This window comes from Podarcis bocagei (genome assembly GCF_964188305.1).
Source record: "Podarcis bocagei genome assembly, chromosome: 1".
Classification (NCBI taxonomy): Eukaryota; Metazoa; Chordata; class Lepidosauria; order Squamata; family Lacertidae; genus Podarcis; species Podarcis bocagei.
Window position 1 is genome coordinate 49,416,254 of NC_138125.1, and position 26,504 is coordinate 49,442,757.

At 45.8% G+C, this 26,504-nt stretch overlaps 1 protein-coding gene across 3 annotated transcripts in view; it reads right to left on the bottom strand.

The window, feature by feature from the left end:
* GALNT16 (polypeptide N-acetylgalactosaminyltransferase 16) overlaps positions 1 to 5,325 on the bottom strand; it is a 145,684-nt gene extending 140,359 nt beyond the window's left edge. Inside the window, exon 1 of one of the 3 annotated variants that reach the window (XR_014005840.1) lies at positions 4,574 to 4,969. Coding sequence is in view for 2 of the 3 variants with exons in the window: in XM_081186228.1 (XP_081042354.1) it covers positions 4,574 to 4,771 (198 nt within the window). In the remaining variant the exon portion in view is untranslated. Of the gene's footprint in view, positions 1 to 4,573; positions 4,970 to 5,301 lie in introns of those variants that run through there. The other 2 variants (XM_081186229.1, XM_081186228.1) reach the window with 2 other exon arrangements.
* Positions 5,326 to 26,504: the final 21,179 nt, after the last annotated feature.

Sequence of the window (26,504 nt, forward strand, 5' to 3'; positions counted from 1 at the left end):
AGGCAGAAGGTCCCAGATTCAATCCCACACAGGGTCTGGAAAGGTTCCTGCCTGAAAACCTGGAAAATTGCTGCCCTCAGTGCTCACAATTGATGGACCAATGGTCTCATCCATTCATTATAAGGCAGCTTCCTATGTTCCACCAGAACATATGTTCAGCCAGTTTTTGCCTTGCCTCTGCTTGTCCGTGATCGGACCCCTGGCCTCCTCCAGAGGGTCAGTCTTTTTGAATTAGAAATTAGCCATCCTGTCTAACCCAGCTGCACTGTAACACCAATCTGAATAGCAATGACTCCCCCACAAAAATATTGGGAACTGTAGTTTGCTATGGGTGCTGAAAGTTGTTAGAAGACCCCTATTCCCCTCACAGAGCTATAATTTCTAGTGTTCACTAAGTAGAGGGATTGACTGTTAACCTGTCTGGAGGGATATTGGAGTTCAACACCCAACACCCTGCAGGTTCAGCCTATAAAGCCAAGAGAATCCAGACACAAACTGTCAGTCATTTATTTAGGCATTGCAAGACCAGTGTGGCATAACCTCAACCAGCAAATAGATTAGGGGTGAACTGACAATTGGAGTTTGGATCTTATTGGCCATCCTGGTTGAACCCACAGGGTACTGGGTATTGAACGTCAACATTTCCCCAACAAAACCACTCTGAAACTGCAGCTCTGCAAAGGGAACAGGGGGCTCCTGGCAACTCACAAAACCCTTAACAGTTTTCAGGATTCTTTGGAGCAAGACGTGGCCTTTTAAGTGGAACGATGCTGCTTTAAATGTATAGTGCAGATGGGGCCTGAGACTGGGATAAGAGAGTCTGGGATTCACACCGATACAGAAGTGTGAACAGAACAAGTACCTGATGTATTGAGTTCTCAAAACATGAAGATAACTCTACTGCCCATTCCAGAAAAACAGAAGACAAAGGTGCCATTCCTTCCCCATCTGTTCTGTTCTGCTCACTTGCCTTCCCGCTTCGAGATTTGCTCTCCAGCCTATCCACTTTCCTCTCCACATCCAGCAATCTGGTGACCAATGGAGCTGCTTGTTATTCACATTACATCCCAGTACAGTCCCATTACCAACTCACTACATTGCCAAATCAATAAAAGCACAACTGCTTGAGGTCATGGCAGCAGGAATATGGCTTTTTTATTGGCTTGGTGCTTATAGCGGTAGTAGACAGTGTTGTGGAAACTATGCCGTGTATGCACTGGGGGGGGGGGGGACAGCCATCTGAAAAAGAGTCTGTATCTCTCCACCCTGCTTCATTAAATAAAGTGATCACTGGTCAAGTTCAGAAAGAATATATCACCAAGACTGCATAGCAGAGAATATGTTGCTACATACTTCAAAATCATCCCTATTTCTGTCCCCGCCCCCCAAATGAAGCAAGTATGAGGAGCAGGCATACCATCAACTCAGATACTTAAGGGAGTGAGGAAAAAGGTAGAAATGTCTGTTTCAATAGGTGTGAAGAGTAAACCCTGCTTACATCCAGCAATAATAATAATCCTACTACATCTTACTACATTTGCAATATTATTCTGCCAACGCTATTCTATTTTGCATAAACTTAAAAGAACACCCGCTTGCAACTGAACCTTTTGCATGCTTCTGTGCAGTCCATGGTAGTAATAAAAACATAACCCTTTGCACCACCTTCCCTCCAAAATCTTCAGAGAAATATTACAGCCATCCACATGAAATATAAACCATTCCTGTGTCATGCAGTATATATTGCTTTGCTGCCTGGTTCTGAACACAAAAATAAATGGAGGCGCAATTGTTTCCCAAGGTTGGTGGATGTTCCTCAAGAATATACCAAAGGGTTAAGAAATGCCACATTTGTGTTCCATGGAAGTGCATGTGCTAAATCCTTAGACCACAATAGTACCATGTTCCTGGATATATGATGATAGCAGTAGAGGGAAATCATCATAGCATATAATGTACTATGGAACCCAAGTGTTTGGAACATTAAAAACTATGCCCCCAGAGTTTATTAGACCCATTCTACAGCTGAGACTCAGCAAGGAAGGCAGCCCCATCCTTGCCACTGACAAGACTAAGACCCAAGACTCCTAAGCATCCAGGGCTTTCACTTTTAAGGCCCACAATGTGTTTTCATTTCTTTTATTTCACATTCATCTCTTCATCCAGGAAATAATTTGATACACAGATTAAGTGACGTACTGCAATTTCTAAAGTGCTTTTAAGCCAGGTCATCCCAAAAATGTTCTGTTAGTTTTATTAAAATGTATTTCTTTTATCTTAGGATATCTTCCAGCCTGAACAAGAGGCCGTTTCTCTGGCAGAGGGAAGCCTTCATCTAGCAGAGATGAAAGGCTTCTATGATTTTCCTTCACACGAGGGAGAGCAGGAGCCTCCTCTCATCGCAAGAGCGTGATGGGAGGGTCACTAAGAGCAAAGTGCAGCTCTTTGCAAAGGAGACTGTTGATACAGTACCCTGTACAACAGACAGAATCCAGAGGCTGCCAGCTAGTTTGAACGTATGCATAGAATTTTGCACAGAAAGAATATGCAAAAGACTGCCGTCCTTTAAGCCTCCTACTGTGGGAACCAAGAATGCCTCATCATAGTTTTGACCATTGAGCAAGCAGGGATTCTAGTGCTCTGAACAAGTGAAGCTGTGGTTTGACTTAGTTTGCACATTCATATCTTTTTGCCATTGTGGCAGCTAGTCCTGTATGCTCAGCTTAAACATGTCGGAACTGTTAGTGGGTTTTCTCTGAGGGCATCTTCACACATTACAAATGAAGCAGTTTCCTATTTGTGATGTGGCGGTTGGAGTGTTGGACTTAGCCATGAAGCTCACTAGATGACCTTGACCAGTGTCCCCCCCCCCTACTCTCTCTCTCTCAGCCTCCTCAACTTCACAGGGTTGTTGTGACTCAAGGAAAAAGCAGAGGGGGTGGAACAATGTCTGCTACCTTGAGCTCCGAAGAGAAGTAGAGATATAAATGTCGTGATTGCATTTATATCCTGTGCTGTCTGTCCTGGATGGCAGCCTCTCTCCAGAGAACCAGGCAGGTGACTTTCCCAGCCCTGCCACCTCTTTTTTACTTTAACTGGAGATGCTAAGAATTTAACATGGAACCGTCTGCATGCAAAGCACACTGCCGAGTTACAGGGTCCTCTCTGCTACTGAGGAGTAGAGGGGGAAAAGGAGCTGTGTGACTCATTCATCGCACGCACAATGAGATCTGTAAATCTTGGGACACTCTGGAGCTCATGGCTGGTGAAAACTGTAAGCCCCATCTCACACATCTCAGTAGAAGTGAGAAAAGAAGAAATCCAAATCAACTGGATAGCCCCTCTTTCTTTCCTCTTGGTATGAACTAATACCCAGCCCATTTGATGGCCACTTTTGACATGAATGTTACTAGTGAATATGCCTGATGTCAGACCCTTGTTCATCTGATTCCCCACTACTAAAAATGCCAAAAGCACCAGCATGAGGACCTCACCTTGCATCAGGCGGACTTTCATGCACCCCGGTCTAGCAGGGCACAGGATCCCTCTATGCAGAGCCCCAGGCGACTCCCACATCTGGAATCGCAGCTTGCAAAGGAACATCCCAACTGGCCCTTAAGGACCCAACATTTCACAGCTGGGGAAGCCAGCCAAATCGAAGTATTGCCAATTTTGACATGACAGCCTCTCCTGCCTGCAGACACACAGATGCCTCTTTCATCTGCCAGAGAAGCAGGAGCAAGACTTTCATCAGCCCCTCCAAGCTGCTCACACCGAACGCAAGATCACCATCCCTCCTCGCCAGTCCTTAACAGGTCAAAGACCCTAGAATCCGCACAGGCGCCTTCTTTTTGTGAGCCACTTACTCCAGCTCCATTTGCAACAGGCGCCCTCCTCAATATTTATGATTGCATTTATCCCTCGCTTTCCGCGAGGCGCCTCAAAGGCGGCGCACAAAAGACGTGCATCTTTCGCAATGGCCGGATCCGGATTGCAAAGCCACCTCTTCCCCGGGGCTTGCTGCTCCCTCCCGCTTCCTCCCCCCCCCCCGCCCCTTAGCCAGAAAAGAAATCCCGTTGTTCTTAGCCAGAGGAGCTGACCCCGGGGGCAACTCGGCGGCCAAGGCTCCCCGCACTTTCCGGAGGGAGCTTTCTGCTCTCCTCGCGCCACTCCGTAGCTCTTCCCCGATTGTAAATGCTGCCATGGTTACCCAAGCAAGAATGCGAGAATAAATACAAAAGCCCGCCATGCAAAGGCAACTCTTCCTCCGCTTTCGTTTCCCGCTCCTCCATCTCCCAACCCCCTCGCAATCCATTCAAGCAGCCGCTGCCAATCTCTCCGCAAGCGAGATTAATGCTCCGGCGCCGCCGAGCATCCCTCGCGCTCCCTGCGCAGTCGAGCAGCAGCAGCAGCCGCCGGAGCAGCAACCCGAAAGCGAGCTGCGCCAACGCGATTGCGTCGCGCTCGTCGGCGCGGAGGGTTTGCTGCTGCTGCTGCCGCTGCTGCGAGGATGAGGATGAAACCAAAGGTCACCCCCCCCCCTCTGGAAGATCACCGTGCCACACACACTTACGATGAGGGGGATAGTCCTCTCTTCTTTGTGGATCTCGACTTTGCCCGTGGATCTCTGCCCATTCCTGCCGCCGCCGCTGCTCGGCGATCGGCTGGATGCTGCTGAATGAGGCTTGTTGTCCTGCCACAAGTAATAGAAAGTGCCCAGGATCCAGGCTACGGTCAGGATGGCGATGGCATTAGCCCGGATCCTCCTCATGCTGAGAGACCCGGAGTAAACTGAGGAAGAGGGATCTGGGGGTGGGGTGGGGATCAGATGTAGGAGAGGTGCGGGGGGTGGGGTGGAGAAGAGACTGATTGGGGGGAGTGGTGATAGGATATTCTCTCTCTCTCTTTCCCTCTTATTTGGCTGGCTCGTACAGTCACAGCTGTTTGTTTTAGCTCTTGTCTCACTGCTCAGTCCTGCGGAGCGAAGAGAGCGAGGGAGCGAGCGAGAGCTCTTCAGGGTCCTAACGCCCTTTGCAGCAGCTACATTTTTTATATATATTATCATCCCTTAACAGCCCATCCTACAGGGGACAATCTAGCTTTGCATTTCCGACTGGCTCAGAGGGACAGGACCCAGCATTTATGTCCTCCCGTTTATTTATTTTTTTAGCACCTGCCTTTGGCATTTTAAAGAAGGGGGCATATTTTCCTTTGTGCGTTGTATTTTGGGGGAGCTTTGTGATAGTTTCAAGGCCCCGTGGGGGACGGGAGGGTGCAAAGAGCGCAGTGGGCTTTACTTACCGTACTCATAAAGCAGCGGGAAGCGGTTCATTCGTTGGTCGGCAAAGGGAAAAAGCATCCTATAAGCCTGAGTAGCGCTGCTCCTCGTTTGTGAACACAAATTTGACACTATTTGCATGCAGTTAGTTCTAAATCTGGTGCTGCTGGACATGTTGCATTTCCCAGCATGCCAGGGACTGCAAGACAGATCTTGCCCAGCAAACCCAAATATTTAAAATCATAGAATCTATAGAGCTGGAAGGGTCCTGGGGGGTCATTCAGTCCAACCCTCTACAATGCAGAATTCAAGTCCAGCATCCCTGGCAGATGTCTGACCACCCTGTGCTTAAATAGCTCTAGTGAAGGGCAGCCCACCACCTCCCAAGGTAGTCTGTTCCATTGCAAAACAAATACTTATAAAGTGCCTCCTAACATTTCACTGATATCTGGATATCTGCTTCCCTGCAATCCACCCAATGCCTGGAACAACAGATATTAAGCCTCAGTGCTTTTTTCCTTTAAAAATTCTGCCCCTCAATGAGGCCAAACTTAGAGTCACAAAATGTTTATGGGTATGTGTACCCCCAGAAAAAAAGCACTGATAAGCCTATTCCATCTTCTTGCATGCCAGTCCTTTCAGATATTTGAAGGCTGCCATCATGCCCCCTTAATCTTGGTTCTCAGACCCCTTATCATCCTAGCTTCTCTTCTCTGGCCACAGGAGATTTGAAAACATGAGAGATTGTGGGGAGGGATTTTGCCTCTTGGAAGATGAATCATGCAGAAAGCCTTGCCGTCACACTTTTGATGTGCCCTTGCAACCCCAACATCTAAAAAAATAAAATAAATAAATACCAGAACTGCTGTTCTCACCAAGGTAACAAGAGCATCCGGGTAAAACAACACTATTGGGGGGGGGGGTCGCTTGCAGCCTGGTTTTAAATTAATGGTTTGTCATTGATAAATGCATTTAGAATTCCAGCCCTGGATTTCTGCAAAGAGGATGAAAGTGAAATCTTGATGTCCCTTGAAATTATGTACATTATGACCATGGAAAATCTAGCCATCCTGCTAGAATGAAAAAGCGTCAGACAGGTATAAAAATGTCCTTTGAAAGGGAACAGAACATGACCGTGTTGCAGACAGAATGGCCCCTGTTAACTTTTGTGAGCAATTGTGGTATTGATGATTCAGTAGGAATGATTCAGACTCCTGTCTCAGCTAGAACTGACTACGCAAACAAACACCCCAGGAGGATGACATTAGATGCAGAGTGGCAGGGAGAGAGGAGTTCTGGTGGATCCTTGTATTCATAAAACTTCTGTTACACCTACTAGGAAACACGGAGTCAGTCTGAACATCCTAGTCAAATGCGATTGAGTTGGGCTGTGCAAGTTCTAGATGCTCAGCCCAACTCCTTTGCCCAAAAGACTTTGGTGGGAGCTGCTGCTTCCCAGCAACAACAACAAAAAAAGGGAGGGAGCTAAGGATGGAGAAATGAAATGCTTCCTGGTTATTCCTGGTTCCATATGGACACTCTGTACTTTTTGCTCCTATACTAGATGAGAGTGTGTCTTTATTATGATAATCTTTTGATAGCTTCTTCAGGCTACAAAGTAGAATTTTTTTTAATATATGTATCAGAATCCACTAAAACAGGGGGGTGGAACACCAGTTGTTGTTAGAGACCAGCTCCCATCATCCCTGTCCTATGGCCGCACTGATTGGGGCTGAAGGGAGTTGGAGGGTCACAGTTCCCTTAGCCCTGCAGTAGAACTTTCTCCTCAGCGCGGCATAATCAAAACAATTGGGAGAAGTACAAGAGCCTGGCTGTTTCAATTCAACAGGACTCATGCAGAAAACTTTCCCAGGGAATTGTGCTCACAGCTATTATTTCTAGGGAGGCCATATGGCTGCAGTTGAATATTTATTTTTAAACCCTAAAACTTGAAGAATGCAGATACTGTATTCTGCGTGTAATGTAATGGTCCCATATTCCCTGAGGCCTTGCTGTGCTAGCAGCATGAGGGCAGTGAGGGGGTGAGTTTCTGTTTCTCATGGTGGACAACAGCTTTGGAAGATGGTAACTGTGAAGACAGGAGTGCTTGGTGTGCTCTGGTCCCTGGGGTCACAAAGAGTCGGACACGACTAAATGACTAAACAACAACAACTTCAATCCAAAGGCACACTGGAAGGGAGGAGTGTTATTGATGTGATTTTTAATCTGCAGTTAGGGGCTTATGTCAGGCTAGGAGATGCAGCCCATGGGTGGGGTGCAGAATTAGAGAACAGCGCAGTAAGGCACTCTGACCAGCAGGCGGCAGGAGAGCGTTTGTACTAGAAACGGGGGTGCATTGCAAGAGGGAACTCCAGCAAGTGGCAACAGAGAAGCTTCTGTGGCCCTGCAACTCCAAGCCACTAAGAGTGACTACACCTAATCTAGGGTAGCTCCAAGCTTCTCAGGTGGATATTTCGGAAATCCGAGTGAAGTTTAGCAATCCCAACTGAGGATGTGCAATACCCGTGATGAGCAAGACCATAGTGCAGTCAAAGCACAGGAGCTGAATCTCACATTATTCTTATTCTTATTATTTGTATCCTGCCCATCTGACTGGGTTGCCGGAGCCACTTTGGGTAGCTTCCGACAGATGTAAAAGCACAATAAAACATCAAACAGTAAAAACTTCCCTATCTGATCTGTAATGAGTGAGCTTCTGTCTGTGGTCATACTTAATATGGGTCAGTATGATATTTCAGAATGATTCATTCCACCTGGCAGAAAGATTTGTAACATGAGTAGGAAGACCCCAAAATTGTTGAGCTTTTTTTTTAAAAAAAATCATATTTCTTAAAGTTTCCAAAACACAAAAGATAGAAATACAAAGAAAAAAGAAAAATAAAACACACTTAAAACCTTACTTTCATTGCCAACTTTCTGGGACTCCCCCATCCCCCTCCCAACTGTATTCCCCTTTCATTAATTTAGTTCTACAAGCTCTTACTCCCAATTTAAAGCTTAATTTGTTTAACCCACTATTCAATTTAAATTATACAATCATTCCGCCATCCCTCATCATTAACAGAAAAAAAAATTTCCCCCCCAAAGTCCACCCCAGTTTCCTTCCACGAATTCCCTTTTTTAATAAACACGTCCAATCAAAATAAAGTAGTATACAAGAAGATATAAAAAGATATAAAGGATAAAGGATATAAAAAGATTCAAAAAATAGTTGCACAGCCTTTGGATTCCAAATCTCTCCCCCCCCCTTCCCCGGTTTGAATTCCCCATATCCATCAATCTGTCTATTGTCAGCCTGGAGATCTCAAATCCATGGCCAATTTTTTCCCCAGTTCCACCTTGCCGGTTTTTTTCCTTTTAATTTTTTTTTTTTAATAATGTTTAACTTGAAGAAGGCCCCCAGTGGGCCTTTAGTTTCCTTGGTCTTTATAGCTCCCCCCTTGTTCTTTCCAGGTCGTAATCAGTCCTTTGTTCTTTCTCACTTTCTCAGATTTCTTGTCCTGTTCCGCTGCTAAAACGTTCTAATTAAGAAATTTGGTACCTCTACAGAGGTTGTTGTTGTTCAGGAACAAAAACTTACGTCCAGTCCCTTCCTTTCTTCAATAGAAAATTCTATTGTCTCCTTTAATATAAACACCTCTGTAGACGAAATACTGTTTCAGTTTTGCAGCTTTCCCAGGAGATAACAAGTCCTGTACGATTCCAAGAGTATTTTTCCACTTACGATCGTTCTTGTAATGTCCCGAAACCCCTCTAGGGGGATTGTAGTAACTTTGTTTCCTCTGATCCAAAAGTCAAATTGTTATTCCTTATTTTCAACAGTTTATATCCAAATTGTAGCAAATTGTAGCAAAATTAACCAGCAAAGTCCTCATAGCAAAGTCCTCTTTATATTCTCCAACTTTGACAGCTACTTTGACAGCTGTCAAAGTCTCCGTCTCTCTCCACCAGGCTCTCTCACAAATCGCCCCGGTTCCCTGGGGGGGTTGCATTTTCATTCTCACCCTCCACTCTTCTCCTCCAGCACAGTTCTTATAATTTCCCATCGTGGAATTAATAATTTTTAAACAGAAAAACGCTTCTCTCTCGACCTTGGTTACCCAATCCTTGTTTTAGAATGTTTACAATAGGGGGGGGGGACTGACTTCCTTTTTGGATCTCCCCCGCTCGTGCCGAATCCGAATTTTTTTTCTTTTTTTCTCCTTTTAAACCCGGTTTCCAAATTACTCACGGGTTGTTGTTTAAGTCCGAATTTTCAATAGAAGAAGTCAGCGCTCTCCGTCGAATGGCATGCGGCTTCGCTCGGCAGGGAAAGCAGAGGACTCACAGCACCACGCCACTCCCCGGCACCCGTTCCGTAGCCTTTAAAAAGGCTCCTTCACGAGTCGGGAGGGCGCTAACGGTGCCAGCCGAGTCACCCATGTCCACGGGCTCCGTGCCCGTGGTTTTTAAGGGTCCCCGCGTCGCCGGCGCGGTAGGACCCAGCCCCTGCCGAGCAGACTCCCTCCGGAGCTCGGAGGGAGTCCGCCATTCGGCGATGGCGCCAACCCGGAAGTCTCCAAAATTGTTGAGCTTTTTTTAAATGAAAACACCAACAATTGTGATTTTTCGGTTTACTTGCCAAAGATCCAGGACAAACCTCCGCCTTCCAGAAATGCCCCCAGACATCACTTCTGCTTTTGAAATCCCAGTAATGTCCAGGAAAAACCTGTATGTATGGCAGCATCACATGAGAGATATGACCAGTTTTAGATTATTATTATCAAACATCCCCACTTCCCCCCAGCACTGCATATATCTCTTCCTCAGTAGCGAGAAGAGCCATCTTTTGGATTCATTCAGACTCTTCTGTCACCTTCACCAGTAATCTATTCCAAATGTTTGTTTCCACCAGTATCAACTGGTAAAAATCTCTCATATCACCACTTGCAGGTTGGTTGTGGGTTTTTTTTAAAAAAAGGTAAATTCTGGTACCAAACTTTATTTCAAGCTTAACTATACAGTGGTACCTCGGAATAAGAACTTAATTCGTTCTGGAGGTCCGTTCTTAACCTTAAACTGTTCTTAACCTGAAGCAACACTTTAGCTAATGGAGCCTCCCACTGCTGCCGCGCCGCTGCTGCGCGATTTCTGTTCTCATCCTGAAGCAAAGTTCTTAACCCGAGGTACTATTTCTGGTTTAGCGGAGTCTGTAACCTGAAGCATCTGTAACCTGAGGCGTCTGTAACCCAAGGTACCACTGTAAGGGGAAAGATTTTGTTATTCCAGTAACTCTTCATGGGCAGGAGGGTTTGAACATAATGGGGCATTGCCCACTCACCCCATCCAAACTCTAGAACCTCTATAGGAGCCAAATAATGCAGTTACCCATTTGTTGGACTTGCAACCTTTGTAATGTAGAACCACATTCTCAATGAGCAGCTCCTATGTACAAGATATTATACCAGTCATCATAGATGCATCTACACTATACATTTAAAGAAGCATCATAACACTTCAAACAATCATGTGTTCTCCTAAAGAATCCTGGGAACTGTAGTTTGTTAATGGTGTTGAGAGATGTTTGGAGGCCCATATTCCCCTCACAGAGCTACAATTTACAGAGTTTGCCAGGAAAAGGAATCGATGGTTAAACCACTCTGCAAATTATAGCTCTGTAAGGAGACCAGGGGCTTCATAACAACTCTCAACACCTTTAACAAATTACACTTCTTAGGATTCGTTGGAGGGAAGCCATGACTTTTTAAAGTGGTATGATACTGCTTTAAATGTCTGGCGCAGATGGGGCCTGATTCCAGTAACCCAGAGTTCAGAGAATATTGTCATTCTGTTTATCATACCATCCTGCAGGCTGTGGGGTTTTACGTTTCTCCACAGCTGGGATCCAGACTAGAGGTTTTTCAGTTTCTCCACAGCTGGGACCACAACCATTGCTCATGTGATCATGAACAGATGTGGGGAGGCAGCACAAGGAACAGACCTGCTTGTCCAAGAGAGCTGGCTTCAGATTATTAATTGTACTATAACACTGTGCCTGCAGTTCAGTTTCAGGCCAAAGGCCATTTCATATCTTCCAGAATTTTCCCACCAGAAGCAGTTCAAGTATAGGAAACTGCATACAAATATGTTGTTGATGACACAGAGAGAGAGAGCAAAATGTTTGTGAGGCTTTTGCTTCTGATTAATTTAAATGCAGGACACTCAGTTTGGGATTACAGTTCCAGTGGCGAAGCTGCATGCTCCGCTACCGGGGGTGGAGAGCGGGGGGACATGGCATGCATCCTGGGGGTGTGGTACGGCGCCTGCAGGGGCATGGCACACATTCTGGGGCCATGACACGACACCTGTGGGGGTGTGGCACATGTCCAGGGGGACCCCCACGATGGCACCCTACCAGAATAGTGGTGCCAGGGGCGGTCCACTCCCTCCACACTCCTGTTCCTCTGCCAGTGCACACTTCATGCATCTGAAAAAGCAGACTCTGTCCCATGAAAGCTAATGCCATAATCAATTTGATAGTATTTTAGGTGCTGTTTTCACAGTGCATGAAGTACCGTAACCCCTTCTTTACAGCATACATCTTGAGGATTTACTCACCCTGATTCATGACAATCGTTCAGACTCTACAGCCCCTTATATATATTTGTAAAAGCGCCCCAGTGTTTCCATCGGCAAAGCATTAAAATCCTTGTACCTGTCCTTAATTTAGATCAGCCAGAAATGAAATCAACTTAAACTAGCCTTCCAACAAGCAGGAGGAGAACTGAAATTCAAGGGACGTCTTCCTGGTGGTGTCTTTATCATGCCAGTAACATTGCACTGAATGCACAGACACTCAATGGGATGGTGGTGGCTTCAATTTCACATCATCTCTGGAAAGGCCACTGAGATGAACATCTGCTCTCCACTGTTCCTTTGGAATTGCTTACTAGACTGAACACAAACAACTTCTGAAGGAGCAAAACACAGCCAAAGTCAGAGCTGGAGGCGGTAGTGGCACAGTTAGGGCTAACAGCAAGTGAGAAAAACTTGGGAACACTCAGAAAAGGTAAGAGGGCAGCATGGATGTGAGGAGTAAGCAGATCTGGTACTCAAATCTAAGTCTCAAATCAGCCCATTATGCACCTATTCTTAGTATAATCAAAGGTGTGTGTGCGTACACACACACACACACACACACACACACACACACACACACCCCTCTTCTGTTAGCTCAGCCTTGCTCCATATAAGCCTGAGTACCTTGTTAAATGCAAGTGAGCTTGATTCCTGAGCATGTAGTGCTAGTCTTGCATGCTTCCTGTACCAACACTGTGAATGATTTAATTATGATCTAATAATTTAATGATGATTTCAGGTTCTAATCCTTATGCTGGTGTTTTGCACAAAGCATGGATGCCTACTCAAAAGGCACAAGAGAATGGATAAATTAATAGCTACTTAATAGCTTTTAAAATAGGGTTTACCAAAGGGCCTTTTTCCCCTAAAACGCATTTGGAAGCTGTCCAGCAACAGCAATAGCTGACTTTAACATATGGCATTTATCCTTGGCAGTGAGCATTTCTGCACCTTTTGTAAGATCCAGAAGCCTTGCTACAAATAGTCAGCAGCACATGCTATCAGTTACTAATGAGCTTTTCCTCCCCCCTGCTGAAGAGGAGACTCTCTAGTTGCAATCAGGAAGCCAGCCTCTCTAAGGAGCACAATATGTAGGAAACATTTACCCAGCTTTGAAATGGGAAACCCTTAACGCTGAGACTAGTCCCAAGGACAATCCGTGAATCCATGGCAGAGAACCTGAATTGCGTATAGGAGAGCAGATTATTCAAGAAAAGTCCCATCTTCACAACACATTTAAAGCAATACCACACCACTTCATAGAGTTGCAAATCAATAATTATTAATACATCCCCTTGTCAGAAGGGTTGGGCTGATAGATCTTCAATGGGGGATACCAAATAGCGTGCCTAATCTACAATGGGGCATTTCCAGGTGTATCTAATCTGCAACAGACTTTTGCCATCTTCTTCAGAGCAGCTAATCCTTAGATGCATATTTTCTCCAGAGCAAAATAGCAAAAACATTATCTGATTTCCAAAGTAATCATTAAAATCCAAGGTCTGATGTATGCTCAGAATATGAAGCCAGAGTGCTGATCAAATTAAATCATTCCCCTCCTGCACAACTCTTTTCCAGAATATGCCCAGTTTACATTTTTATCAAGGTAGAATGCTTCAAAATCCAAGGCTGCAGAGAAATCCTTGTTTGCAAATTGGGTACACGGATACATCTTCCAGATTCCTCAGGCAAACCAGACAAAAATATTGGTCACTTCAATAAGGTCTGAAGAACCACCTCATGTGTTTAATCACTCTGAGAACAGATTGACAGTTTGTAGTAACACACAAAAAAAACTTTTCCCTTCACTTTTTAAACTATGGACAGTCATGAAGTTCTTCTGACGTATCCTGACATAAGATAGATACAACTCTGATGGTGCAACATCTGGAGTTGTCTAGGAGCTTTTCCTTAACACTCCTCTGATCTGAGAAAATCAGGGTCGGCAGCATTCACAGCCTGTGGGGGAGGACGTGCCATTCACAATAGCGGAGGAAGATCTGTCTAGAGCTCTGGAAACAATTTAAACTAAGTCATGCAGAGTTAAATTGAAAATATTTAATGCCACATTATCCTTCAATTGAAGTCAAGAGGCTGGAGCAGTAATAGCTTTAACCGACTTCATGGACCTTTGTTAAGTTGAATTTTGTTGGGTATTTCACACACACACACACACACACACACACACACACACACACACACCCCTATGCAACCCTCCATTTTGTTTTTAAGTTCTATTTAGTTGCACTGCGTTCTCCATTTTCACAAAGATTTTTTACATGCATAACCAGGACAGAAGTATTCCGTCTTTATTCCCCCCTACTTTTCCCACAACCACATGGTGTGTGTTTTTTATTTGTTATTACATCAATATTTTTAATTGGAATAACAACTTTTTAGCTGTTGTTGACATTATACAAAGCGTGTTAAGTATCGTATGCTTTAGAAACAGGATTGTCAGAATATCTGGCAAGCTTCCATGAAGAGACATGCAGAATTGCTACGAGAAGAGCACACTCCTCTGTGGCATGTGCACCCAAGTCCGGGACTGTGTTGCCCCAAACATTTGGCTGCCTGAAGCACAGCTCCAATGCTCTTTCCTCACACTTACAGAAGCCTTAATGGCATTCTCCCTCTGCTACCACCTTAAACAAGACCCTAAATGCTAGGGCCATACTTTCAAAAATCTTTCTGCATCATGCAGTCACCAGTTCCTGCTTCAAGATTCCCCGCAACGTACTGCCTGAAGCAGGCCATTCTAAACTGCTGCATGATGGGGCTGGTCCTGGTTGGGTAACAGGTGAGTAACAGGTAAGTTTGTCACCCATCCCTAGAAAAATGGGATCGCCCCGTTTTTGAACAAAAGTGTCCCCTGTCCCATTTGGACTTCAAACAGGACACATTTTTTGCTGTATTTGAGCTCGGCCAGCCCCAAATGGTGGTTGCGTCGCTGTTGGTACAGCGGAGAAGGACCCCGGCTTGGCACAAACAACAACAGAGAGAAAGGGGAAGGAGTGGCCTCCTTCCCTTGCCCTCTCCTTCCTTCTCTCTCACTGGTGCTCCTCCTCAGCCACCACCCACTGGTCTAGCATGGTACGGGTCTGCTGCCCCTTGGCTCCTCCTGCTACCCCGACCTGACCTCTCCTCCTCCCTTGAGTCTCTTCAGATGCCAGCATAGGCAAGAGGCTGGAGCTGCAGCCCATGGGAGCTGGTCGTCTACTCCTGGCCCCTGCCCATCAACATGAGTCAAACGGAAGAAAGGAGACAGGAGACCAAATTCAGGGAGAAAACCCCTCCTCAAAAGGAGGAGGATTTGCTGTCATGAGAGCGTGTGTGCTCCACAATCCCCACCCCGACCTCTCCTGTATCTTGCCCGACCAAAGGTGGCAACCCTAGTAACAGGGTGAGCAAGCAGAGCCATCACTGGCTGCCTCTAGACTGTCACTATTTTGTGGGAGGAATGCAATCGCATACTGGAATTATTATTTAATAGGTGCACAGTTTACCTGGTTTACCAGTATCTACCTGCATGCCACTTTCGTGCTTAATGAACAGGTTAGAATCAACAAACTGGGCGGCAGGAACAAGCACAAAAGGGAGTGACGCCTAGTGGTAAGTAGGGGAACCAGAGGATTTAGTCTTCAGATGCAAATGCAAGCAGGTGTGGGTTAAAGTGGTCAAAAAAAGAAAGAGTGGATTCTTAGCACATACATGGTTCTCCGCCCCCCCCCCAAAAAAAATTAATCACCACCACAATCCTGTGAGGTAAGAGAGATATTGTCCTGCCTTTGAAAAAATATCAAGGGACAGAGCCCTTGGAGGATGACATTCCAAAGTTTTGGGGTCAGAATAGAAAAGCCTTTGCTATTCTTTGAGGTGACTCTGTCCTCCACCTGAGATGGACTTCAAAGTGGGGCCTCATTTAAAGATCTAAAGTGCCCCAGCAGCAACTCATTTGGAATGAGTCATTTGCTCTGATCGGCAAGACCCAGGCTATTTATGGACAACTTCACTCAAAAAGAGCTGGCAGCCAGGTTGATGTTTCAGCTAACATATGAATATGCTGACTCTCATATATCGATGATATCTAGATGCAAAATGCTGCTGTTTTCTGTGAAGACAGGACATCTCCATTTTGAAGTAAAGGCTTTCCTTATTCCACAGTGAGTCTTGCCAGCCATAATACCTCATGGAAGTGCCCTGTTCTCCTTTACTCTGCAATTCTGGGTGGTGCAAAGTAAAATGCCTTTTTGCATTTGAGCGACATTAGGTGTGCCACTGTGGGGATTGGCAATCAGCATCAATTCTGGACAGGTTTTTTTGGTTGCTGCAAACTCTCTTCCTAAAGGATCACAAATTATTTCTTTATTACCCATATATGCCCCTCTTCCTCTGAGAAGGTCAGAGTAGCTCACATCTGGCTTCCATGCATTCTCATGTCTGGACAGTGTAGAGGGCCTGACCTTTTTATTGAATCTACTTGCCTCCATGCATGGGGTCATAGCTGTCAAGTGTCCCTTATTTGAAGGGACAGTCCCTTATTCCAGTGCCATGTCCCACTGCTGTCCCTTAAATGTCCCTTAAATGATGTCCCTTAAATTTCAAAGCAACTCCTCTCCCTCCCTCCCTCCCTGCCGGCCAGGGAGGAGGGAGGCTCCAACTGTGTTGCTTGGCTGTGTTGCTCACCCAATAAGAAGTCTAAGAATGACTGGGGGTGGAGCTTGCATGCCTTGTGTGTGGCTAGTTAATGCAAGCTGAGGGGTTTTGTGAATGCTGGATGCCATTTTGTTGCACGTGCTGCTACAAACTTTGCAGTGCAAAGCCAGGCCGGGGAGCCATCTTAAGTTGAGGCTGCATAGGACTTGTGGTGCATGTAATTCAGATTCTATTCAGTTGAACCTCTGGTTACAAAGTTGGTTGGACAGTGTTCTCGAAGCTACCAGCATGAGTTTGACCAGACTGCAGGAGGACAGGAAGACTGGAGTGCCTGGAACAGGTGAGGTCCCTTATTTTGGCTGCTGGTCCCTTATTTTCAAGGCTGCTGGTCCCTTATTTTCAAATCTGTAAGTTGACAGCTATGCATGGGGTTGTGTCAGCCTTCCTCCAGCCTGGTACCTTTCAGATGTTTTGGATTATGGCTCCCAGCTAGCAGTTGGGGCTGATGGGAATTGTAGTCCAAAACGTCTGAAAGGCAAAAGGTTTAGGAATGGCTGGGCTAGAATGAGCACCACTCCTGTAGAGTGAGTTATAGTTTAAAACATCTGGAGAGTGCCAGGCTAAGGAAGGCTGAGCTAGAATAAGCTACACTTGTGTTGAAATGTTCCTTTTTTTGGTTTCAGTAGACAAATCAGTGAGAACCCCTGCCTTTGTACTATTGAATTTATGTTAGCTTCTGATTTATTAAACCTGACCACTCTTTCTCAGCTAAGTCACCCTCTCAGAAGAACATCCACGCTCTCTAGATTGAAAGTGTGCTTCTTTCCACTGAGGATGCTGCCACCATGTGGCATCCCATCACGTCTTCTGTACCAGAGTTCTTTGTAATTGGTTTTATGTTTTTTAAATGTATCCCCTGCTGCTGACATCCTCTCTGGGTGGTGCCAAGCAAGCCCCTTTTGAGATAGAGCCAAGTCACAGGTAGGTAGGATCCCAGCTTCTAGTCACAGGAGACAAAGAGTTTCTTTAAGACCAACAAAAAGATATGCCAGGGAATTTTCACACATTCCCCAAACATCACGCCAAAAATTCTTGTTTGAACGCTCAATGCAACATCAGTGGCATTTTTCTTTATGGATTAAAATATTGTATAGCCCTTTCCCAATGCACACCAGCCAAAAACAAAACAAGACTGATGTGATGGCCTGGGATTCGGACTCAGAGGCTGAACCTGAGGAATCCCAGCCTGCACAGGAGTCCCCGCCTCCAGAACCAGCTGAGCCGGGGCTGGGGCTTGAGCCTGAAGGGTCCTCACCTGTGCTGGATCCTCAGGTGCAGGCACCAGCTGAGTCTGCTCTGGCTCCTGAGGTGATGGAGGACCCATTGCCTGCAGGTGCTCCACTCTCAGCCGCATCAGGGGAGGCTGAGGTGGCCTCTGGGTCCGGTAACCCTCCAGCCTCTCCTGAGCTACAGAGGTTCAGGGCAGAAAGGCGGAGGGAAGTAAGTTCCTGCAGGAGAAGTGTCACCTCCAGGCCAGGAGAGGCGAGTCACCTGTGGACCGGGGCTGCCCTATGCCTCGGGGCAGATAAAAGCTAGCCAGCCTCAGTCCCAAGTTGCGGGAGCCAGTTCCTGCCTGCATGGATCTCCTGACCTCGCCTGACTCCCTGCCTTGGACCCAGCTTCAGCTTTGATGGACGGCCTCAATACTGCACCCTCAACCTCGGACTGGATTCAGACCACGCCTCACGGAAACCCACGGGACCAGCACAACTGAGAACCACTACACCACCATACCAGAAGCAAATAAAATAAAGTATCACTCAAAGCCTTCAGGAAACTGAGAAGTTTACAACCTTTGTGAAAGGATGGGCGAGAAAAAGCTTTGCTTACATGGTTTGGGGGGCTGTTCCACAGTCTGGGGGGCAAATGCCAAAAAGGATCTGCTCCTAGCCATCACTGTGTGGCTCTGTCAAATAGGTAGCACAGCTTCTGCTGTGGAAGCCGTTCCCATGTGGACCATAAGCGTTCTTAAGGTGTGACACATTTAAAATACATTACGCACTGCAAAAGAAATTGATAAATGTTTAGCAACAAATTGTTAAATCGACAGCACTGCGTGTCTGAGGCTATCAGCAGAACCACATTTTGTCCTTCAGATGTAGTAAAATACTACTGGCATAGCCCATGGAGCTGTAAATAATTGCAGGATTCACTTTGCAGGAGGTCTGTCACCCACATGAAGGTTGGAATGTACATTCCCTAAGCCAATCTGATATCTGAATAACTCAGACAAGTTGTCCACACATTGGCAGAGCGGAACACACGCTCACTCACACACAAATCTTATCCTATTCCTGATCACTCGCTGTGAGGCTGGCTTGACCTCTGTATAGCAAATGGGCTTTGAATTATGAGGGATTTTTAAAAAGATGAGGGAGAACAATTTTGCTAGAAGTCACAGCAACTCAAAAATAGTTTTCTGTTAAATATAACATTTTGGAGACATCTCTCCTTTGGACTGGCACAAAGCATGAGAAACTTTGTGCTGACTGCAGGCCAAATATAGGACGCAGGGGAACGGTCAGCCTTGAGAGCAAAAAACAAATAATCAAGCCCTGCTGTTGTACAACCTCTGCCTATTTTGAGGTGCCTGTGTGGGAACCCCAGGCAAGCCCCATTCAAATGACAAGAAGTCGTGCAGAAGCTGTGCCTCTCTTAACTATATTGCCACAGGATTATAGCTCTTAACGGTAGAGAGGAAGTGTGGTGTAATGGTTAGAATATTGGACAAGGACTGGGGTGCAGGGACCCAGGGTGTCTGCCCAGAATCTTCACTTCCATTTTTGTATGCACTAAATTCCCGCTACGCAATTAGGGTAAAATAAATACTTCTGTGAGCTTCACACATGATGCTGTGTCTCTAGAGGAAACTGATATGAATCCCAAGTCCCAGAGGCAATTTTAATTCGTTGTTCTTTATTTAAATTCTTCCTTATATCTAGTTGAACAATTCTCTCAGTCTTGTTATACCAATACGGGACAAAAGTGCTCCACTTCTAAAGAAACACATTATCAAGTTGTTTGTCTTCCCCTGCTCTTTTACCATGAGACGGTTCTCATAGTTTTACTATCCAGTCTTCTAACATAGAGATGTGTTTCTCCCAGGTGAAACATATTGCTTTGCAAGCATCCATTAACAAGTATGTTATCAGTTCTGTGCCCACTGGTAGTATATCTTTAACATATCCATAGTGAATGGGTTACTGGTCAATCATAATTTTAATTTCATTTATTATAATCATTATTTTGGAATAAGACAAAAAAAATATAGGAAGCATGCCACTGTTCAATGTGCCACCTCCCCAATATGTGTTAGCTGCTCCATTGGATACATGTCTAAGTATATGAATATTTTGAAATAATTACAATTATCTAAGCAGAAATACAGCATGCAGGGGAAGATTGTGACCCAGGTGACTTGTGTGCCTACTCAGTTTGGATGAGCAACTTTAAGGTCCTCCTTTCTTCAGGGCAGCCCTTGAAAGAGAGGACTCCTTCAAACAGAAGACTGCCCACTAACAGCCCTTATATACAGGTCTGTCCTCTCAAAGCAGGTCACCTGACCATCCTGTAAACCATGGTTTGAAATTTGCTTGTTTCAAACAAACGATAGTTAAAATGAACTACAGTTTGCCAAGTTCTGATGACATGGTGAGCTGCGGTTAATGAAAAAGCTTCTGAAATCTTCCGAAATCCTTCTAGTGACACCTGAGGAGGATGGGGGAGCAGTATACCTGAAGGAGCGTCTCCACCCCCATCATTCAGCCCAGGTCCAGCACTGAGGGCCTTCTGGCGGTTCCCTCACTGTAAGAAGCGAAGTTACAAGGAACCAGACAGAGGGCCTTCTCGGTAGTGGCACCCTCCCTGTGGAATGCCCTCCCACCAGATGGCAAGGAAATAAACAACTACCATATTTTCGCCCTATAGGACACACCTTTTCCCCTCCAAAAATGAAGGGGAAATCTGGGTGCGTCCTATGGGGCGAATGCAGGCTTTTGCTGAAGCTTGGAGAGCGAGAGGGGTCGGTGCGCACCGACCCCTCTCGCTCTCCAGGCTTCAGGAACACATCCGCAGCCTAGGCAGCCCTGCGGGAGGTCCCGCAGGGATGTCTAGGCTGCGGATTGCAGCCTGCTGTCCGGCGGGTGGGGCGCCCTGAAGCAGAGCGCCCCTCGTGCGGGGCAGACATCCGCAGCGTGGGGAGCCTTGCAGGAGTTCCCCGCAAGGCTCCCCACGCTGCGGATAGCAGCCTGCTGCCCAGTGCGAGGGGCGCCCTGAAGCAGAGCGCCCCCCGCGCCCGGCAGACATCCGCAGCGTGGGGAGCCTTGCAGGAGTTCCTCGCAGGGCTCCCCACGCTGCGGATAGCAGCCTGCCGCCCAGCGCGAGGGGTGCCCTGAAGCAGAGCGCCCCTCGCGCCGGGCAGACATGGGCCAGCCCCACAAGCTCGGGGGACAGCAGGGAGGCGCAGCACCGCCATCCCGCTGTTCCTCGACCTGGTTCGGTTTCCCCGACCTGCTTTTGGGGGGGAAATAAAGGGGAAAAAATTTCCTCTATTTCCCCCCAAAAAAACTAGGTGCGTCCTATGGGACGGAGCGTCCTATGGGACGAAAAATACGGTACCTGACGTTTAGAAGACATCTGAAGGCAGCCCTGTTTAGGGAAGCTTTTAATATCTGAAGGACTATTGTATTTTAATATTTTGTTGGAAGTCGCCCAGAGTGGCTGGGGAAACCCAGCCAGATGGGCGGGGTATAAATAAATAAATAAATAAATAAATAAATTATTATTATTATTATTATTATTATTATTATTATTATTATTATGCAATCCCAAGGCTCAACTCAGCTCATTCTCATCAACACAGGTCACTGGGAATATCCATGAGCCCTATTTCAGAACATCAATGGTACACAACACTTTATATAGTGTCTCTAATAAGAAGTTTGATCGAGCCATCCCACTCCTACTCTCTGTTTGAGGTATCCCAAATGCCTCTGATGTGTCAAGCTTAGATTAAACACAGCCTAATGGAAAGGTTTTGGCAGTGGAATGCAATGTTTCCATGGTTGCCTCCAGGGATGGAGCTGACATGTTGGCTTTGCACAGAAATTTGACAAGTTGTGGGCACTTCCTTCCTACGCAAACACACATCCATGACACACACTTTCTCAATTAAAGCTGCAATCCTATGCACACTTCCCTGGGAGTCAGCCTTATTCAACACAGTGCCAATTTCCTCTGAGTAAACATGCATGGGATTGTGCTGCATGATTATCATATTTTTAAACGACATAGAATAGACTCCAACAAGAACAACTCATGTGCACAATCAGTGATGTCTTCTAATAAAAGAGGGGGCCATTGTGCAGACCATGCAACTAATATTTTTATGCCTACCTCTTCATGGGTGAATCTGCCTCAACCTTAGTCAAACCATCAGTTCATCTATCTTAATGCTGGCAGTGTTTTCAGCTGTACACAGTTATTTCCCAAATATTCAATAAATGTTTTCCAATCTTCTCTAAACATATGTTCTTCTGGTTCTCTTATTTTATATGTTAAGTCTACAAGCTGTGCATATTCTGTCAATTTATGCTGCCACTCTTCTTTGGTTGGGATCTCGCTCGTTTTCCATTTTGGGACTAACAAAATATGGGCCGCAGTAGTGGCCTACATAAATAACCTTTTCTGACACCTGGGAATTTCAGTCGGAATTATCCCCAACAGAAAGGACTCTGGTTTTGGGGGGGAAGTACTTTTGAACATTTTTTTCAATTCATTATGTATCATTTCCCAATACTCTTTTACCCTTTTACAAGTCCACCACATATGAAAGCATGTCCCCTCAACCTCTTTGCATCTCCAGCACTTATCTGATTCAGTCTTACACATCTTAGCAAGCCTATCAGGAGTTAAATACCACCTGTAAATCGTTTTCAAGTAGTTCTCCTTCAAAGAACAACATTCTGTGAATTTCATATCACTTTTCCAGAGTCTTTCCCAGAGGTTAAAAAGTGTATGTTCTGTTCCCACCCCATCCTCCTCCTGCTTCACCCTACGAGGGCAAAACAAAAACTGAAGAGGAGCGAGCTGACAAGCATTATCACCCCCTGGGCTGGTTGTGAGAAAGAAGGAAAGCAGGTGGGGGCTGCCTGAACGCAGGCTGAGGTTGCTGGGCCAGTGTCCTAGTAAAGGTACCCCTGCCCGTACGGGCCAGTCGTGTCCGACTCTAGGGTTGTGTGCCCATCTCACTTAAGAGGCCGGGGGCCAGCGCTGTCCGGAGACACTTCCGGGTCACGTGGCCAGTGTGACGAAGCTGCAACTGGCAAGCCAGCACCAGCGCAGCACACGGAAACGCCGTTTACCTTCCCGCTAGAAAGCGGTATCTATTTATCTACTTGCACTTAAAGGTGCTTTCAAACTGCTAGGTGGGCAGGAGCTGGGACCGAACGACGGGAGCTCACCCCACCGCGGGGATTCGAATTGCCGACCATGCGATCGGCAAGTCCTAGGCACTGAGGTTTTACCCACAGCGCCACCCGCGTCCCCGGGCCAGTGTCCTATTTTTTCCTAATGAACCAGGATCTACTGGCATCACCTCTCCAGGGTCTCAGAGAGAGGCTTCTCCCAACCCGCCTGTCTTTTAAGGCATCTTCACCCAAAGCATTTGCTCTGCCACAGAACAAAAAGCCCTTCCCTATTTCTTCCCTTGGCAATTCAGAAGGACTAGCTCTTTATTTTAAGGTTAATTTATTGGACTCTATTCCTTCTTCAACCTATAGAATAACTCCATCCTGGTGACCTTCTCGGGCCTTTCTATAGATTGAATATCCAGGGATAACAGTACCCCATTGATTTTCACTGTTCCACTAAGTTTCTGATGTGCCCACTATATATCTAAAGTCTCTGTATATTCTAGGTACAGTACTCTAATTCATCCATTTTGGATTTCAGGCTTCTGACATTTATAAGCCATAATTGTGGCATCAGAGTCATCAGCCTTGCAGACACCATCATTATTTATTTAATTAATTGTTTAATTTATTAATTTGTATACTGCTGATATGCCAGAGTGGCTGGTCAGTTAGAAGCTGGGTCCTTTTCCATATACAGGGTTTGTGTCAATTAGTGACAAGTCTTGCTTACAGCACATCTATCTGCATAATGCTGGGGGGGGGGGCGGGCAGCAGAGAGACACAATAATCTTTTATACTGTATAGGCATTTGCAGCAGGTTGGATAATATGACCTTTGAGGTACGTTCAAACTCTATGGCTTTGTCCCCATTATCTTGCAAAAGGCTATAGGCTGGTTGCCTTGCAGTTGATGCCAACCACTGCAGTTACTACCGCTGGATTGATGAAGTCTCTGGACATCTTTATGCTGCATTTGACACCATATTGCCAACTGTTAATTCACTCCCCAAACCAGAAGGAAGGCTTGTTTTCTCTGTTACACCCCAGTTCAAAGCGATCACTGTCTAAATACGCAGTTGGTTAAAACAACACCCAGCAAACAGCCTATACAGAATTTCATGCCCAACAGGTGCTGTTTCTTAGAGGAATGTCACCACAGAATGGGAAATCTATTTGAAATAAGAACGCTGTGTCATTTAGCCCAAAGCATTCCTGCCAGAAGATTTTTTTTAAAATATTATACAGTATTTCCAAAGAAAAAAGAAGCCACTGATTTTCCTGAAGATACAGTGTGAAAACTTGCCTGCAAGTAAATGTTGGTTCTGCGAAAAAAATTCATTATCTAGCTCAGACTCAGAACTTATACAGGAACCGAAGACTCCACCCATTCCTGGCTCTCAGTCCCTAATCAGAGAAGGTGTCTCAATGCAGCTAACTGGGCGTTTTGCTGGCAGCTCCAAAATTCTGTCTGGCTCACCAGTTACTCTGTTCCCATGGTTCTGGGGATACTGGGGGTGTGCCTCTAAGAACTCATTCAGTTGGTGTGTGTACCTCCAGTCCTGGGGCAGGGACCTCCAAGTCCTTGGCAGTGAGGAGACCTTCTGAAGGGTCCTGCAGCAGGGCTCAATCCTGGCATCCAGTTAATATGCATGGAACAGCATCAAGCCACCAAAGTATTGACTTTCAGGAAGAAGGGAGCAAGGCAGTGCTGCTCCTGTTGAGGCAGAGTCAATTGTGCCCCTGCTGGACATCGAGTAGTATCTGTAGACACTGAACCTGCAGGAGACTCCAACCCTGATAAAGATATTTGCCTTCATTTGGATGCCTCAACAAGTAGAGCTGTGTGCAGGAAGGGCCCTCCCTCTCCACACAGTTGAGAACCCTGCAAAGGCAAGGCTAACAATTCCATGGATAGACGTCTGCGGATCAGAGGTGGAGCTTGTAAAGATGAGGAGGTGGAGTACCTGCAGATACAGAATTCCTGAACTGGGCTCCTGCAGTTTCTACAATATTTCAGAATGTGGCAGCAGCACCTGGAATGTCCTTTTGCTAGTTGACATTGATTCCACATCCCGCACCCCTCAAAGGCTGACAGCTCTTTGAACTGTTGTTGTGTATTGAGCACAAGCTGCAGGTCTTGACAGTGACATTTTATGGTCTGGGTCACATTTATACAGGATTCTGTCTCTGCAGGATTTGTTGGCGTCTCTGCGCCCAGAGACGGTTTTACTTTCTAATATTATGTAGCTCTTTTGATTGCAAAAAAACAAAAAAGAAACACGCTGCATTTTTTCTTTTAACAAAAAATGTGAGCGATGCAGAATTGGCATCCCGGGAGAGTCTGCAGACAGTCTGCAATACTAACCAAAGGATCAACGTTGCCTTATCCATTTTGATGAATAAATCTCAGGGAGACAATTTGCATGGCCTGAAGTTTCAGAGCAAAAAAAAATCCAGCTAGTTTGTATTCCAGACTACAAAACTAGCATATTAATTTGGGGGAAGACTTGAGGTTTTCTATATATAGTCAATATATATTTTTATGTGGAAGAGCATTCTTCAAGCATGCAGTTCCCTCATTTCCAGCCTCAGTGGTACATCTCAGAAAATACTCTCTGTAGAGCATGAGAATCTTAATCTCAGGGTTGTGGGTTTGAGCCCCATGTTGGGCAAAAAGATTTCTGTGTTGCAGGTAGCTGGACTAAATGATCCTTGTGGTTCCTTCCAACTCTACAATTCAAGGATTCTTTGCTCCATCAGACTATGTGTTTCAGCTCAAAGTCAACCTGGTTGGCTGACATGATTTCCAGCTTGTCCCCAACATTACCCTCAGACTACAGTGGTACCTCGGGTTACAGCGCCTAAGGTTACAGACGCTTCAGGTTACAGACGCCTCGAACCCAGAAATATTACTTCGGGTTAAGAACTTTGCTTCAGGATGAGAACAGAAATCGTTCTCCGGCGGCACAGCAGCAGCAGGAGGCCCCCAAAGTGGTGCTTCAGGTTAAGAACAGTTTCAGGTTAAGAATGGACCTCCAGAACGAATTAAGTACTTAACCCAAGGTACCACTGTACAGGGCAAAATATTGCTCCTCTGCCACATTTCATACATAGGGTGGCTCATGATGCATTGCCAAAGAAGAGAATTTGCATCACCAAAAAGAGAATGCCAATCTGCATTAAAATTGCACGAGGTAGTTTATATGTATAGATGCAAATTTAGAAAACATTGCTATAATTTAAATAGAAATAATCTCACCATAGACACCAGATGTACCTGCTCGGTCTGTTGACCAGGTGCTGCTGTCTTTCGATAGGCTTCTACTCTCCCTTTTGATGGTTTCTTGCCTTTAGATCAAGCTTGGGCACTTCAAATAGAGGACTGCCTTCATATGACACATGGCCACCCTAGCCGTACCCTTAGCTATTTTAAATAGAGAGCAGGCAATCCTGGAAGTG